This window comes from Xenopus tropicalis, chromosome 4 (genome assembly GCF_000004195.4).
Source record: "Xenopus tropicalis strain Nigerian chromosome 4, UCB_Xtro_10.0, whole genome shotgun sequence".
NCBI classification, from domain to species: domain Eukaryota; kingdom Metazoa; phylum Chordata; class Amphibia; order Anura; family Pipidae; genus Xenopus; species Xenopus tropicalis.
In genome coordinates, this window is record NC_030680.2 from 134131860 (window position 1) to 134148665 (window position 16806).

The 16806-nt window shown below is 42.6% G+C and overlaps 1 protein-coding gene across 5 annotated transcripts in view; it reads right to left on the reverse strand.

Annotated features, from left to right (window-relative positions):
* The window catches only part of plxna1 (plexin A1), a 226735-nt gene that overhangs the window by 46306 nt on the left and 163623 nt on the right, over positions 1-16806 (reverse strand). For all 5 annotated transcript variants that reach the window (XM_031899707.1, XM_031899706.1, XM_031899704.1 and 2 more), the window contains 6 exon segments: positions 14962-15162; positions 7138-7234; positions 6445-6635; positions 1286-1437; positions 1026-1146; positions 398-534 (listed from right to left, as the gene is read on the reverse strand). In XM_031899707.1, the coding sequence (XP_031755567.1) occupies positions 398-534; positions 1026-1146; positions 1286-1437; positions 6445-6635; positions 7138-7234; positions 14962-15162 (899 nt within the window).

Sequence of the window (16806 nt, forward strand, 5' to 3'; positions counted from 1 at the left end):
GGGAAAAATATGGGCAGAGGTCATGCTGCTGTGCAAGCCTTGGGAATCATGGGAGTTGCTGCACTAGTTCTCCTGGGAAATAAAACTCAGAGCTCCTCTATAGAATCCAATGAGAAAGTGCCTCAGTATGGCAGCTTTCATGTCAATAAACCAAGGTATATACAGAATGGATCACCTGTGCACATATTTTACTATATATTAAGGCAAATATATAGAAAACAGAACATGAAAAACTATTTTCACCTAGAATTGGAGGTAACTTGTCCTCTTCTTGCTGTGATACACATATTTCCCCTCAAGAAAGCCTTATTTTTCTAACTACTGCATTAGAAGAAGGTTTCAGGACATGGAAGGTGTAAGAAGCCCCCCATCATAGGCATAGCGCAAGCATATTTACCATGAAAACATGCAGGGACGACCCCCAATATCCACGGAAACATCACTGCCGGAATTCAGATAGCTTCCTTCGATGGAAATCCAGGTGCCACCAGACAAAGGACCACGGGAAGGTGTGACCCGATTAAAAGAGGGTACCTGGAAAAAAACCCCATAAAACCGGTTATGATTATGCTCTGACTGTGTAGCTTTGTAGAAATTACATTGTTTTTTCTATTTCTACTCAGTGCTTGATCTCCAAATGGACTATTATCATCACTGACTCCTGAAGGCCCAAATCCATTATCTAATGCCTTGTTTCTTAACCTGGAGACCCCTGATGAGGAACTGCAACTCGCAGAAGGCCTGGATGTTTAATTATATATGGAAGGGTGCTAGGGACTGTAGTCAAGCAAAATCTGAGCACATAAGGTTAAAAACCAGTGATTTGATGGCAGCTTGTATTAGCCCTACAGGCTGACACTTAAGACCTGAAGATCTCAAGAGTCTTTGCTTTAGAACCTTTTGATGGCTTTAACCTTTGTAACCCTCCCCTCACATCTATCTGCAGAAATAACAAACCAAGTTTCATCTTTCTTAAAGCCTACAAACAGCTAATAGGGAAATTCCAATAAACTCCTGTGACTTACCACAAAGGTGAATGACTTTGGAGAAATAGCCCTGTAGTCTTGAGAGCAGTCTTTTACACAGACCTCCACTTGCGCCTCATGGACACGCATCTTTCCTGCATCCTTAATCTCACAGACAATCCTAGGGTAGGGCAGAAATGTTAGCTTATAGAAAGAACAGTAGCCTGAAATAAGCAACATTGGGGCAGTTTAAGGGCAATTACCATCTATGTGGGACACAGCACAACAGAGAAGTAGCAAGGTAAGACACACAGACTTACTGCTCAGCACTGATGTACTCGTTCTCAATAGGGACACACATGACATGCCCAACTCTCACTCCAAAGCGAATGTCTTCGAACCTCAAGCCCAGATTTTCCCCTGTGATAGTAAGTAGGGTTCCCCCCTGCTTGGGGCCCGTTTCTGGAAACAGCTGTAAGACAGAATATTATGTTTAAAGACTTTAAACAGTGTTGGCTTATACTTCTATAGAGCAATGGGTATAGGACCTATTATCCAGAATGCTCGAGATCTGAGATTTTCCTGATTAAAAAATCTTTCCATAATTCGGATCACCATGCTTTAAATCTACTAAAGAAAAATCATTTAAACAGTAAATAAACCCAACTGGATGGTTTTGCCATTAGTGTTAATTAATATCAAGTCCAGGTATGGAACCTGTTATCCAGAATGTTTGGGACCCAGGGTTTTTAAGAGGGGTCTTTCCATAATTTGGATCACAATACTTTAGGAAAAACGATACTTAACAGACAGATCTTTATATCATTAAGTGACCAATTAAAGAAACGTACCAAACTGGAATATATATATATATCAGTAAATATTGCCCTTTTACATCCTTTTCCTTGAGCCGCCATTTAGTGATGGGCTGTGTGCTCCCTCAGAGATCAGCTGACAGGAAATAATGCAGCTCTGACTGTAACAGGAAGTAGTGTGGGAGCAAAAGGCAGAACTCTGACCATTCATTGGCTGATGGGGCCTAGCATGTATGTGTGCCTTGGCTTGTTTGTGTGCACTGTGACTCCTATGATCCCAGGGGGCGGCCCTTAGTAATAAAAATGGCAATTTTTTACTTTTTTACTATATTTTTATGAAAATAGTTTATTTATATGAAGCAGGGCTTTAGGTATGGGCTGTTTTATGCTAAATATTTTTACACAGACCTATATTATAAGTTTACATAAAACCTCTTTTAACATTAATTAAACCCAATAGTACTGTTTTTCCTCCAATAGGGATCAAGTTGGGATCAAGTACAAGGTACTGTTTTATTACTACAGACAAAAGGGAAATCAGTTGTTTTTTTTTAAAAAACTATTTCATTGAAATGGAGTCTATGAGATGGCCTTCCCCTAATTTGGAGCTTTCTGGACAACGGATCACATACCTGTACAAGGTACTGTTTTATTATTACCAAGAAAAAGAAAATTGTTTGAAAAATTCTAATTATTTGCTTAAATGGAGAGATTCTTTTGTGCCCAATATGTTGCCCAGTGCTAAGTACCTCTACCTGTTAACCTTACCTTAAGTAAGTTCTGGTTCTTTTTCTTTTAAAGTAAAAAAGAGCTAAAAGGCAATAAAAGTACACAAAAGTATTGTGCTTGGGATTGAGTGTCCTTTGTGTTGGCGCAGAGGCAGTTACAGAGTGGCAACGCTCCTGCTGAGCGCTCTTTCTTACTGCAGGCTGCTGTGTTTGGTACGTTAATGTACGCAGGCAGGGGGCTCTTTGTAAAACCATGAACATTCCTGTTGCGTTTGAACAGCAAAGTGAAAGTGAGTCGTTAAAACCCGGGAACCCAGGAGAAATGGCGACTACGCTACAAACAGCAACCCAAGTGGATCCATGAATATTTTATTCGCAGGGAATTGTACAAGTGATGTGCGTGTCGGGAGGGGGAGCAGAATTTGGGAATGAGGCTAACTTGTTCATAAATATAAATACAGGTATAGGACCCATTATCCAGAATGCTTGGGACCAAGGGTCTTTCCGTAATTTGGATCTCAATACCTTAAGTCTACTAAAAAATCAATAAAACATTAATTAAACCCAATAGGATTGTTTTGCATCCAATAAGGATTATATATATCTTAGTTGGAATCAATTACAACATTCTGTTTTATTTCTACATAGAAAAAGGAAATCAGTTTTAAAATTCTGAATTATTTGATTAAAATGGAGTCTATGGGAGACGGGCATTCTGTAATTCGGAGCTTTCTGGATAACGGGTTTCCGGATAAGGGGTCCGATACCTGTACAAACAACCGACATTATGGGGTGGGGAGAGAATGAGAAACTGTGAAAGCGGCGGGCTGAAGGAAAAACAAGGCCTATTGTCAGAGTAAATGGAGGCACAACTGGGGGATATTTATGATATTTTTTTCTCATATGGGACTCACTTCAAACCACAGACATTAGTTTGTCTGCTGCAGAGACCCCACTATACCAAGGCAAAGATTTGACCCTCTCACTACACAAACTTGTAGTGCTCATGGGGAAGCATGAATAGAGCTGTAAAGGGGTAGCTCACTTTTAAATTAACTTTTAGTATGATGTAGACAAGGGGTCCCCAACGTTTCTTACTTGTGAGCCACAGTCAAATGTAAAAAGACTTGGGGAGCAACACATGCACCATAAAAGTTCATGGAGGAGCCAAATAAGGGCTGTGATTGGCTATTAGGCAGCCTCTATGCACACTATCAGCTTACAGGGGCTTTATTTGGTAGGAAATCTTATTTTTATTCAACCAAAACTTGCCCCTGGTTTGGGGGCACTGAGAGCAACATCCAAGGGGTTGGTAAACAACAGCTTGCCCCCGAGCCACTGGTTGGGGATCACTGATGTAGAGAGTGATATTCTGAGACAAAACCTATTATTTTTTAATTTTAGCAGCTATCTGGTTGCTAGGGTCCAAATTACCATAACAGCCAAGGAGTGGTGAGAGTAAAACATTGGCAGATGAATAGGAGGGGCTTGAACAAAAGATAAGTAATAACATATAACAATAACACTTGTAGCTTCACAGAGCAACAGCTTTTTTGGCTTCTGGGGTCAGCGACCCCCATTAAAAAGCTGGAAATTGTAGAAATCCAAAAAATAGGAAAAAAGCTTCAGCAGGTTTACTGCAAAACATTTATTGTGGGTAGTGGTAACACAACATGTTTCGGGTCAATACCCTTTATCAAGTGTACACTTGATAAAGGGTTATTGAACCGAAACATGTACAGAGTACAGCACAGAGCAACAACTAGGAGCTAAAGCTTTTTTTCGCAAGTATTTTATACAAAGTTCACCAATCATTTTTTATTTTTAAAAAGCTGGAAATATTTGGAAGAAAGCAGCTTTAAAAACTTGAAAAAAAAAAAATGAAGACCAGTTAAAAAAAGTTGCTAACAATTGCTCATTCTTTAGCATACTAAAAGTTGAAGGTGAACTACCTATTGTAACTATAATGATCAAATCTGATAACTGATGGGCTGCAGTGCAGGATCTGTTTTTTGGAACTGTTCAATGGATAAATGAGCACCTGGGATATTTGCAGAAGCCAGTGCAAGGTCACAAAGGTGCAAAATAAGTGAGAGGTTTAGGTGACTGACCAGATCCCAAAGAGCAGGTAACCAGGAGGGACTTGAATGTTTTGAGTGCAGAGATATAAAGATAAAATGCAACCGGCTGCCCCTAGATACACCTCTCCTTTTCTCTTTGGTTGGAGGACCTGGCTGCTGGAAGGGGAGGCTGAAGCCTGATGAGATACATTTAGCAAGATTATTTCCAATAAGCAGGACAGGTGCCGTGTGACAAAGGCAGCATTATGACTGATGAGCAGAGGTGAGGTGGCCCTGCAACACCAATAACAAGCTAATTACGGGCAATTTCACACCAGATTTTGCTTGCCTCCAGAGCGGCCCATCACTCGTCACACACCTGCAGGCACTAAATGGAATTAATGTGTCCCCGTGCCGGCTGCAGAATCTCATTCTCTGGAATTATGGGTCTCGTTACTGATTTGCCGTTGGGAGCAGGAAGGAGGAAGGGCGATTTATGAGTGGCCTGCTTTAATTATCTCCCACTTTATCCTTTTCACTTTCCAGGGAGCACCGAAGAGCAGAACTCACCCACCGCTGCCGTCACGGAGGAACGGTCAAACAGCACTTTCTCTGCCTCACAAAAGCCTTGTCTCTAAAGATATGTGGCCTAAATAAGCACAGCGCATCTATCCAAATGCCGTCCTCAATACATAAACGATGACTAGTCAGTGCCCACAATACTCCAAATAGGCCCATCAACCTACAAACAGAATGTCCTACCTGCCAAGGTCACATAAACCTACGATTATTCTGTAGAGTTGATTCAGAAAAGACTGAAGAAGTTTAAGGTGGACAGTGCCCCTTTATATAGGGCTCTATCGACTCTGCCAGTGAGAACTCAGCAGTAAGGACAGCCATGGGGAACCTTGCAATACCCCTGAGAAAAGCTCAACATCCAGCAAAAGATATTACTATTGAAAGTACTCTTACATCAAACCACAAGTTACTGAGAGATTGATTGATATTTCTTTGGAACGTGTCTCAGAAAGGTTTTTACTATTAAAATACGAAGCCATTGGTAAAGTCCCTTTCCACTGTGGACTTTAAAAACAACTAACTGAAGAGAATACCATTCCATTAACAGAATTCTATTAATAATAAAGGTTATAAGGGCAACTTGAACTGTGCATTAGTGTCCATTTAAACAAACACTGGTGAAGCAGTGAAATAAGAGATTATAGATTGGTCTGTGGCGAATATGAACTATGCACTCTACGAGAACAAATGAAATGTGAGATGAGAAGGAATATGGGGCTTATAAAGGCCCTGATTCTTACAGTATAACCCAAAACAAGAAGGCTTACAAATGAACTTGTTTCAGTTCAATGCTCTCCATATATAAGTCTGCTTCCTTCCCTCTCTCCACTAATTGGTTTCACAGGGGGATTTTTAAATAAAACAACAAACACTGCAGGGAGGGGGTGGCATCAGCTATGTATAAGCAAGAGGAGAGGAATAAGGATCATAGGCAGTAGGTGGGATTGATTTGAGAAGAATTTGGCAAAGTCAGGGATCTAGGATAGAATGTGTCTCTCTCTCCTTTGCTCTATCCTTTAAATGTGCCTAATACTAAGGCAAGAAACATCTTGCAGATCCACAGCCAAGCATTAAGAACTTCAGTATAATGGTCAGAATAGTTTTCCCCCCCTATTCTCTTACTTTTTTCCTCACGTGAAACAACAGAAGTGCTTATCTTAGTATCTTGACTCACGGAAGTGCCTATTTAACTTTACTTTCTTTACTATCTTGACTTATATGCTAACTATATTGTACTCCCTGTCTATGCTACCCTCTTGCTCTGAATTGTGCTATTCCAGGTATGAGTCTTGCTCACCTTGGTGATCTTTGGGTCAGTGCAGCGACTATTGACGGTACTGGCATGCATCCAAGGGTTTTCATAGGCAGGACAATTCTGGCGCAGAGTGCACTTCTTCTCGCTCACGCACCATCCACACTCAAAGCGCTGGTCAGATTTAAGGCAAAGTCCGCAGCTCTCTCTCAGGGCCGAGCACTTGTACAGATGAGCTGCAGGGGAAAATACAGTAGTCAACAGAATGCTTCCAGCTTAATAATTCAATACTATGATAGAGTGGTAACTCATTAAAGGTGGGTGGGCAAGAAACATTCAGGCTTATTTTATTGTATATCTTTAATCATCTAGCTGATGGAAAATCATGGCAGCTCTGCTATAAATCAAAAACATCTAAAGTCACTTGCTTTGACATCTGGGCAATGCTCAAACATCGCAGTCAGCTGGATATTTGTGGAACTGTGTCGGCCTCTACAATTCAGGAGGGCCACCAAGTCATCAGTTGATCAGTCCAGGATTTGGGGGTCCCATACATACACATATGACCACAAAGTCTGGCAAGATGAAAAATCTCTGCATGTGGTCCACTAAGAAGGTTTTATGGTTGATAGCTTACCCAAGTATTCCACAAATGTCTTAAATAAAATACAGGATGACACAAGTTGACCAGTTAAGATTAATAAAATAATTATACTAATTTTTCCACGAGAGACTTACCTTGAATGTTTTGGGGGTTGTCTATGACAAAGTGTCCATTCCAGACCACAGATAAGTTCACAGGTAGGTCACTGATGTCATTGCCTTCATAGTTATACTGCAAGACAAAACACACAGGGGGCATAAATACAAAAGCTACAGCTGTGCTGAGGCTTGACGGGGCCTGAATGGCACAATAAATTCTATTTATTCTCTATAGGAAAAAAATGATTGTGAAAGGACCAACACACAACTCTTTACACAGTGCTGGGATTGGGGAATATGGGAACACAGGCACAACGAGATCAGGAAAGGAAGCATGACTGGGTGCAGGGGTATTTGGAGATAACAAAGCTGGTGTTGTCCCAAAAGATTCCAAGTTACATCACTTATCCAGCCATTGTGTGCTACTAGACTCAGCAGAGGATGCTGGGAAGTGAAGATCCCAAAATGGAAGTTGCTTGTATGACACTCCTGCCACAGCATCCCTGCATCAGCTCATATAGTTTTACTTTAACCATTTACCTTTAAAATAATGCATAATAGATAACTTTACCCCTACCTACGAGACCTGCCGGCTGCTTGATATACACAGGGAAGCAAGATGAATTCACCTCCAGGCAATGAATGCAGATCAGGACTCTGGAGAAGGTTCTGTTTATTAAACTTTTTCACAAAATAGCTACTGAAGCCCTCTTCATATAACCTATAACAGTGCAAGACTGGCAAAGAGAGACCATTCAGACTCGTGAAGAGGTTAGAAGGGGTAGTGGTGGGATTAGCATCTGAAGAGTGGCGCACAGTCTTAAGTGAAATTGGCATTTTCAATTTGTTCTGTGACAGGTCTCATTTGAGACCCTCGCATCTTCTGAATGCCCTTCGGCCTGCAGCTGTCCATAAAGTTAATGTGCATCCTCATACTTTACCCCTGCCCCCTACCAATAAAATTGTATCCATCATCACAAAGATCAGTGAAAGAGTTAAGCAGAGCTTTCATCCTCTAGGCTCTCCCCCAGGGCTCTTATTCCATGCTATTTCCAAACAGCTTAGGGAGCAGATCTGCTGAGCAGGCAGCATTGGAGAAGAAACCATACCTGATCTATCGGGTATCTGCTCTCCTGGGGCCTAATCACCATCAGTAGACCAGGGGATGTCATGTTCAGATTCCATAATGAAAAAAAAATGCTACTTTCTATGTAAAATGTGAAGGTTGTTGGTGGTTCTGTGTAACCAAACCTCCTTTCCCCTTAGTGGTACCGATTTAAATGGGCATAGACAAGCAGGAAAGGTAAGCCAGAAGCCCACATCGTGTAGGAAGGCACATTATTAATATTCAGCTTTCAGCTATCATTGAGTGTGGTTGTATTTCAAGCAACAGCTAAAGGGCCACACTAATGCTACCATCTTGCTCTGTTATGCACTATTCCTACAGACAATTGCTACTGTACAGGGGCTGCACTCTAAACAAGGCCCAGAGCAGTTGCCTTTATTTACAAACAGTTAATACTTCACGAATAAAGATGCAGATAAAGTATAACAACCAATGCATCAAGCAGCAGAAAAAGAATTGGGTTGTCACTGTGTTAAGCTACGACTGAATTGAATATACCACAAGCACGGGCCTTCTAGGAATGCACAGATGTCTTTAGCAAAATGTAATAAGAGCAAAAGAAAAGGGACCAGGTCAAATGATTGCTTCCACCTTTCAACACCAGTCTGCGGTGTGGGGGAAAAGATGGACTTGGTATTTTTATCAAGACAAGAAAAACAGAGGCACATCATAATTTCGGGATAACAATGTCGTCAGTTACGTTCAGAAACGCTGGGCAGGGCGGAAGGTCACAGACAATCCTGGAGCAGAGTCTTCCCCCCCAACATAGGCTGTGTTAGCAAATGAGATTACATCCCGCCCGACAAGAACCCCCGGGATTGCCCTATCTAACAGATTAACGTGGGTGGATTAACACAGAAGATACAGAGACTGGAGAGCGTTGAAGGCTTGTGAGCAGGCTAGAATGGGAGAAGCTTCACTTGTACAAAGTCTCAATACAGCCAATTACAACTAACTAAAATAATGAAGTCATCCTATCGTTTGAAAGATTGTATTTATGTATAATGTACAACAGCCATGAATATTCTGTAAGGGATATCCTTATAAATGGCGCTTAGTGATGTCATTTCTGTCACGTGACAGAAATAATGCACCCACTACTTTAAAATATGAGGACATTAGAGGCCTTCAGTCTCGTACCTTTATATAGTCAAGAAAAACCCCTAAAATATCCTTATATTTTACAATAGGGGGATACATTATTTACTATATAAACTTTAGAAACTCTTGTTAGCAGGGCCCTCTGATCCTGTTTATATTCTATGTTGTTTGTCAATTTATTGACTGTTATAATAATGCAAAGAGCCGCTGAAGGAAAAAAAGAAAGTTGTAACCGATTCCCTTTGATACACATTTTCCCAGTTCAATACATGCTTTCCCTTCTTTTTTTTGCAGTTACAATTTTTTTTTTCTTCAGTGCATTTGACAAGTTCCCAGTTGCTTATACTGGCACCTAAGGATGATGGGAATTTCAATTTAACACCAGCTACTGCTGATTTACTCCAGCTTTTGTCACATGACAAACTGAGCAAAAAGGAGGGAAACCGTGTAAGGAAAGCTGGGGGCAGAAGGTCATCAATGTGAGGGAATTTCCAGTGATTAGAATGACAGAGCAAGTGTTATGGTGGCTCTCTATATGTCCCTCATTACACACACGCTGCTGCAGGGAAGCCGAGGCCTGTCAGGGCTCACTCCCCTCACTGTAGCGCCGCACATCTGCTTCCCAGGCATGATGACATCATGAGGGACCACAATGCCAAGCGGCCGTCAGTCACCTCTTTATACTGCCTTATATTTCTCCAATTCTCTCCTAATCACATTCTCACTCCCAACCAGGCCTCACAACATGGTTTAAACTGTGGAGGGAGGCCATTGACACATTTTGCAAAGTAAAACTGAAATGTACCATATCACTATGACTGTACAGCCACCAAGTCAGGGGTCAAATTAGGCTCACTGCAATGTCTGACCCTTGGGCCAATGATAAGGTTTCATGGAGGCCTATTCATACCTTCCACAGCTGCCAGTATAGAGATAAGCAGACTTTGCACTCACAAACATGGACGGCTGGCAGTCACATAAACACAATATCTGGAAATATAAAAGCCCACTCATGTAGTCAGCGAGAGCACTGGCAAAAGACCAAGTTGTAATCTACGCTATTACTTTAATTCCTCTTCCACCAGAGAAAGAATGAAATCATTGTGTAATAGAGACAGAACATTCATTCCTTCAATGCAGTAATCTGGATTTTGGTTGCAAATCCCAACAGTCTCTGCTGACAATCTCACATTCAAGTTTTATTCAGCCCGAGAACCATAAATCCGCATTGTAAAACTTAATACACGCGCTCTCGCATGCACACACTTCCGTCAGAGGCATATGGCTAAATATCAATTCAGATTTTATGTAGGGAGAGAAATAAGTCTATGGAGCCGGCCGGGAGGCACAAAGCTCGACGCTGGAAATGAATGTCTCACAGATCCGTGCACATTCTAGTGATTCCCTCACTCTCGACGCTGAGTATTGATTTATATGCAGATGTGCGGTCTCTAATGGAGGAGGATGTGGATAATTTGGTACTTTGCAGGAAGCTTTGAATGTTCCTCTGTTGGTTCCAGAGTCTTGAAGGGGAAATAAGCAAGGACTACCATCCCAGGCTGCCATTCTGCAGATGGGAGCCTAGGATTTACACCTACAAGTATCACCTAAATGCAGGCCAGGGGTTTCAGAAAGTTGCTGTTACAGTGGCAACTTGCTATATTCAGCCATAAATCCTTATTCTACAAGCCACCCCAAGTCCAGGATCTCAAGCTGGGAACTTTCAACTTCAGTGAATCTTTCCAGGGATGTCAGGCTGAGAACTGGGCCTCAAAGAACCAGAAAGAAAACCTAAGGGATTCTTCCAAACAGTGATAAGCCTGGAAAAATATGAAGATATTAACCAATATCTAAATGCAGACCTGCGCCTGGATAACTAGCCCAATGGACATTACAAGCACTAGAAGTGTGTGGGTGACTGCAAACAATCAAGAAAGGGGTATTAAGCTCTTTAATGCCAAAGGGGCCAGCACCAATCCACTGGCAGCAACGCAGCTCAGAGGCTTTGAATACAACATTGAGTACATTATCTATTTGTGGAGAACAACACACTGCTGGAGGCATATAAAGTAGGTTAAAAGCTCCAGGGATAATGCATTAGAAGTGCAAACTTGACATTGCATTGATTGGTCTTTATTACACAATCAAAATGGTTATTGTCCATTAGAGACAGAGGCACTGCCAGAACCCCCCCCACCCCCAGGAACGCCCTTGGATTATTATGCATTTACTGGGTCAGAATCTGGTGTTCTCCATATTATATATATATATATATATATATATATATATATATATATATATATATATATATATATTTATACATACAGGTTATCATGATCCTTCTTTGTTCCACCCTGCAGCCCCCCGCTGATACCGCTGGGCGGCCAGACTGATTAATACTAATTAATACCTGCCCTAACCATTGTTGGGGGCCCATTCTCTGCACCTGTATACTCTAATTAATGAACACTCCTTTAATAACTTGGCAAGCAGTACGCCTAGCGACCAGATGGCAGTTGAAATGCTACGTTTTTAGAAGAGAAAAAGCTGCAAACTGTTTCAACATGACACAGTCCACAATAAGTAGAATTTTTTGTTTCCCAGGGGGCATCATCAAAATGGGGTAAATTCCGGGAAAATGGAAAATCCTGGAAAAAAAACCCAAAAACATTTTGCCTATATGGGACTGTGAAAAAATGGTGTCAATTCCCTGGGAAACTGTAAATAGGGGTTTGACTGTATTGTTCAGTAACAAATAACGAAAGTAATGAAAGAGGTCATTATCCCTAACTTAACACAGGGGCTCCAGGATAGGGTAAAAGTTACAAGTGGACCTACATTTGTGTATAATAAATGTTGGCCAATTGGGTCAGGGATGTCCAGACTACAGCTGTTGTTCTACTGCAGCTCCCTGGAAGGCATAACCATGTCTATGCATTAGGGGCCCCACCAGGTCTGGACTGGGATTCAAAATAGGCCCTGGCATTTCAAGTACACAGAGGCCTACAAAGCCCCCCACCAGCCCAATAAATAGTGACTGTCTGTGGCATCTTACAGCAGCCCCTTTGGCATTTGCCAGAATCCACAAATTGCCAGTCTGGGCCTGCAGAAAGGGACGCTGGGAGATGCAATAGGTAACAACAAGGTTGTATAAAGCAGAAGCACTGCACCAGCAGGCTTTTTGTCAGATTAACAGGCAGTTGCACTTTGCCCCAAAGGAGGGCAGCAAAGCACAGATGAGGTTGAGCTAAGCCTGAAAGCGTTCTAGTCAGGCATCCTAAGGTCTCCCAGCTGCTGTTGTGCACAAAAAGTGCAGGAGTCACGCTGCAGCCATGTTTTCTAAAGAAAGAAAAATGCAAGCACATATTACACAGACCCCTGGAATCAAGGCAAAAGAACAAAGCTCGGTCTCCTAACACCCCCACCCCCTGCAGATACGGCAGTTGTGGCCTATTTTTTCGGCAACTGATGACCTCAGCTCCTTGCCAGCACTTTGGGGCCAGCAGTAACGTAAACAGTGTCTCTGCGGAGCCCGGCTGCAATTCATCATCATTTTATCTGCACAAATTTAATTGGATCCTATCAAATCCTCCTGATTCTCCCTGCACACTTTTAAACGTGTCTGAGAGCAAGATAAATGCGACAGCGAATAGCGAAGGTGAAAGTAAAAGGGGAAGGTGGGGGGTTTGAGGAAGGGAATAACAAACTCGAGATGAAATGTTGCGGGTTGTATTTAAAGGGTAAAATGGAAAATAAAAAGGAAAAACAAAAGCTTTGCGAGACTGCTGCAGAGAAATGGAATGTACTTTATTGGAATCTCCCATATCCTTTGGCAAGTGGATGGTACAGGAAGAGCTATGGCTGTCAAGGGGTCAAAAGAAAATATTGTTCCTTCTCCCCCACCGAGTTTAGAACTTGAGTGGCCATAACACCTTATGGTTCAGCAGCCAAGGTGGGGACAAGCTGAAGGGCAGCTATGGGGCAAGACCAGGATGGTAAAGGATGTACTAAAGCCACACACATACGCTCAACAGGGGCACAAATAAAGGTGGCACTAGCCAAGGTGCCCAAGTGATCAGCCCACAGGCCAGACAGACAGATGCTGTAAGATATAGCCAAATTCTACTGCTCCAGTCCTTCAAGCCATCAGCTCAAAAGACCAAATCAAATAGAAAGTGAAGAGCTGCGACTCCATTCAATTCCCCATCTGCGAACTTACAATGCACCCACCAGCAAGGTGAATGGTAGATAAAATATTCAGTTTGGACAACTTGGGGGACAATTTTGTTGGACATACCTTTCCCTTTGTTTTCTCTTGTGTCCAAGAAGGTGTCACTGGCTGCCAAGTCTGAAAGGAACACCCTTTTCTCTTAGGTACAGGTATCCTTACCACTGTTGCCTGGGGCCTACAGCACTTATGGACCACCCCTTCAGGTATTAGCTAAAGCTTAGAATAATTATGTATATGGGTAGCCATACAGGGGCAGATTTCAGCTGCCATGCATGGGGCACTCCAACTGCCCTACCTGAGCCTGTGGGTTGACCTTGCCAAGCAAGCTTATTTCTTTCTCTCCAAGAGGGATCCATTTTTCTTGAGTTATTTGCTGCTGGCCCCAACATGCTGGGGCTCTGCTCTAATGTTTCTAATGAAATACACCAGCCTCCCCACTGAATGTAGTGACATTTAAAGCCATACGGTTCTGTAATTAAGTCTTTATACACAAGGGATGTGCAACATGAAGCCCACCAGCTGTTGTTAAGTTGCAGATTGGACAACCCCCCCCCCCCTTCCTTACAGTAAACAAGTTCCATTTGTGTCCATTGATATACAAGTATTAGAGGGATGTTGCAATGATGCAGCACTTTTTTGGCAGCTGAAGAGTTTATGGGTGGGTGGCAACTCAGGGGCACTTTATAAAACAGCCCCAGAAGAGTAAAGAAGAAAAGCAGGGAGTGAGTGCAGAGTAGCATCCACAGAGCACTCAGAAGGGAAAAGCAGCAGGCGGCCTGGAACAACATCCGTCCCCAGAGACACCTTGTCCATCAATACATTAGATCTGTATTTTCTTGGCTGGAGAGCTTTGCAAACACAATTAATCTACTGAGGTTTGGCGACGTGAACTCGTTTCATAGATTTCACGCTCCCATTGACTCAGCTTCTGTGCTCTCCTGCACTCAGCATGGAATCTCCCAGGGACACGACTAACCTGCTTCATTTTTAAGGCACAAGGCCGGCAAACGCATACATAAAGCTCTTGCACACTGATCAGCAAGTTCCCCCAGCAGACACACAAGGTTGTATACAGTCTCAACAATGCATAAGCAGCAATAACCAACACCAACAAGCAAGCACAACAATATTTATTTTTTAGGGGCCCTTCCAGGCCGCAATTGGGGTTTAATATAGGCATTTCAGAGAAGCCCAAACAGCCCCCCACCAGCCCAATAAATAGTGATGGTCTATGGCATCTTATAGCAGCCCCCCTGGCATCTGCCAGAACCCACAGATTGGCAGTTCGGGCCTTGCTCCCTCATTGGGACTGATCAGAGAAGGAGCTGAGGATGTAGTGGAATGCCCATAAAGCAAACCCTCCCACATGAAGCATTTAATTTGGCTCAGAGGAATAACTTACCGAAGTGTTCTGGCACTGGATGCTTGTACTGTTGAAGCGCAAGGCAGTGACCCGGGTCACGCTCCCAGGGATGTGGAAAATACACTCGTAGTTGCGCTGGCCAGACTGGGGTTGTGGGAGGTTCTTGGCAGTCAGTGTGATGGGCTTCACTACCCCAACAGGGATGTAGATCTGGGTGGAAGGTAGAATCTGCGGGCAGTCCTGCAACACAATAAAAGATATCAAACCATGAGTCCAACGGCTCTAGATAAACGCAAGGTCTGCCTGTCCAGGATACCCATCACACAAGCATCCCGGAGAAGAAATTTGTCCAGTATCAGCAATACCAAGTCTACATAAGAGAAAACAAATTGCAATTAAAAAAGAAAGTCATTGTCACTACTTCTGTCATTACCCCAGTGATCCCCAACCAGTGGCTATAGGGCAACATGTTGCTCCCCAACCCCTCCCAGTGGCCTCAAAGCAGGTAGTTATTTTTGAATTCCTGACTTGGAGGCAAGTTTTGGCTGCATAAAAAAACATGAGTACTGCCAAAGAGTCTCCTGTAGGTTGCCAGTCCATATAGGGGCTACCAAATAGTCAATCACAGCTCATATTTGGAATTTTTCATGCTGGTGATGCTCCTCAACTCTTTACTTTTATGGAAATGCACATGGAACTACTAGTAGCAGCTACTTGTTGTGGCTACAAAAATAGACAATGCTCATTTACTGATAATTGTGTGTTTTAGTAGAAGCGATTCTCAATAATATCTATGGCAGTGTACTTTCTGGCGTTTAGTAGCTGTCGCAAGTAGCTTCTACTAAGTAGCTCCATATGGCTTCACCCTTAAATGTGGCTCAGGGGTAAAAAGGGTTGGGGACCCCTCCATTAGCCTTTGGGTCAGAATCAGACCTTAAAGAGCCTTGTTGCGTGCAATGGCACATAAGTGACACCTAGCTGCTGTGAGTGCAGACAGCTTGGCTAGATACAAAAATGATCCTTTCCAGAATCGGTGCTGAATTTGTGCACTGATTTCCTGGTATATCTGCCCCTTTGTATAAAACCTGTACAAAAAAAATCCTTTTAAATCTCAATAGTGCAAGAGCCTTATCTTAAAGTGTTTATGAGAGAGGGAGTGAATTGCTCATGTTTGTCTAGCTCATCAATCCAATTGCATGGGAGGTTCTGAATAAGCCCATTTGTTGTCTTAATGACATGGCTTCAAACTAATCTGGCTTCCTAGATTAGCAAATACACATCTCTGTACATTAACATTTAATGCAGCTGTTTATGGTTCATTGCAAGGTATATTATGGCCACAAGAGCACCATTAATCTAAGAAGGGGATGGGATAGGTTGCAGTCTGCACTACACAAATACAGTAAATATATAGTGGAACGGAAACCTCTCAGGGAAGCAGGACATGAGAGGGACACGTGCATTTACAGTGTTTCTAGCAGAGGAATTACTTTTATAATGAAAGCACAATTTCTATTTATTAACCCTGAATAGGCGGGATAACAGGAAAAAACATAGCCTAATTGGATTGCCTTTCTGAATATGACTTGGAGCTGCCATACTGCTATCAGTGTAAACCAGGAGGGATTTGTTTGGTTTAAAATACAGAAATTGTGCACTTAGCTACTAGGCTACTACATCTCGTTAAGCTCATCTGTCAATCACAGGCAAGCATGCAGCAGCAGCGGAATATAGAGCGGCAACATCACTCACTGCCCCGGGGCTTGGGGACAGCATGGCGACCTCCCCAGCCACTGCACTTGTATCCTTAGTCAATTATAATTTCACGCAAAAGCCCCTATTAAATGCAAGCTGGGCATTCCTGCACAAAGCAAATTAGTGGCC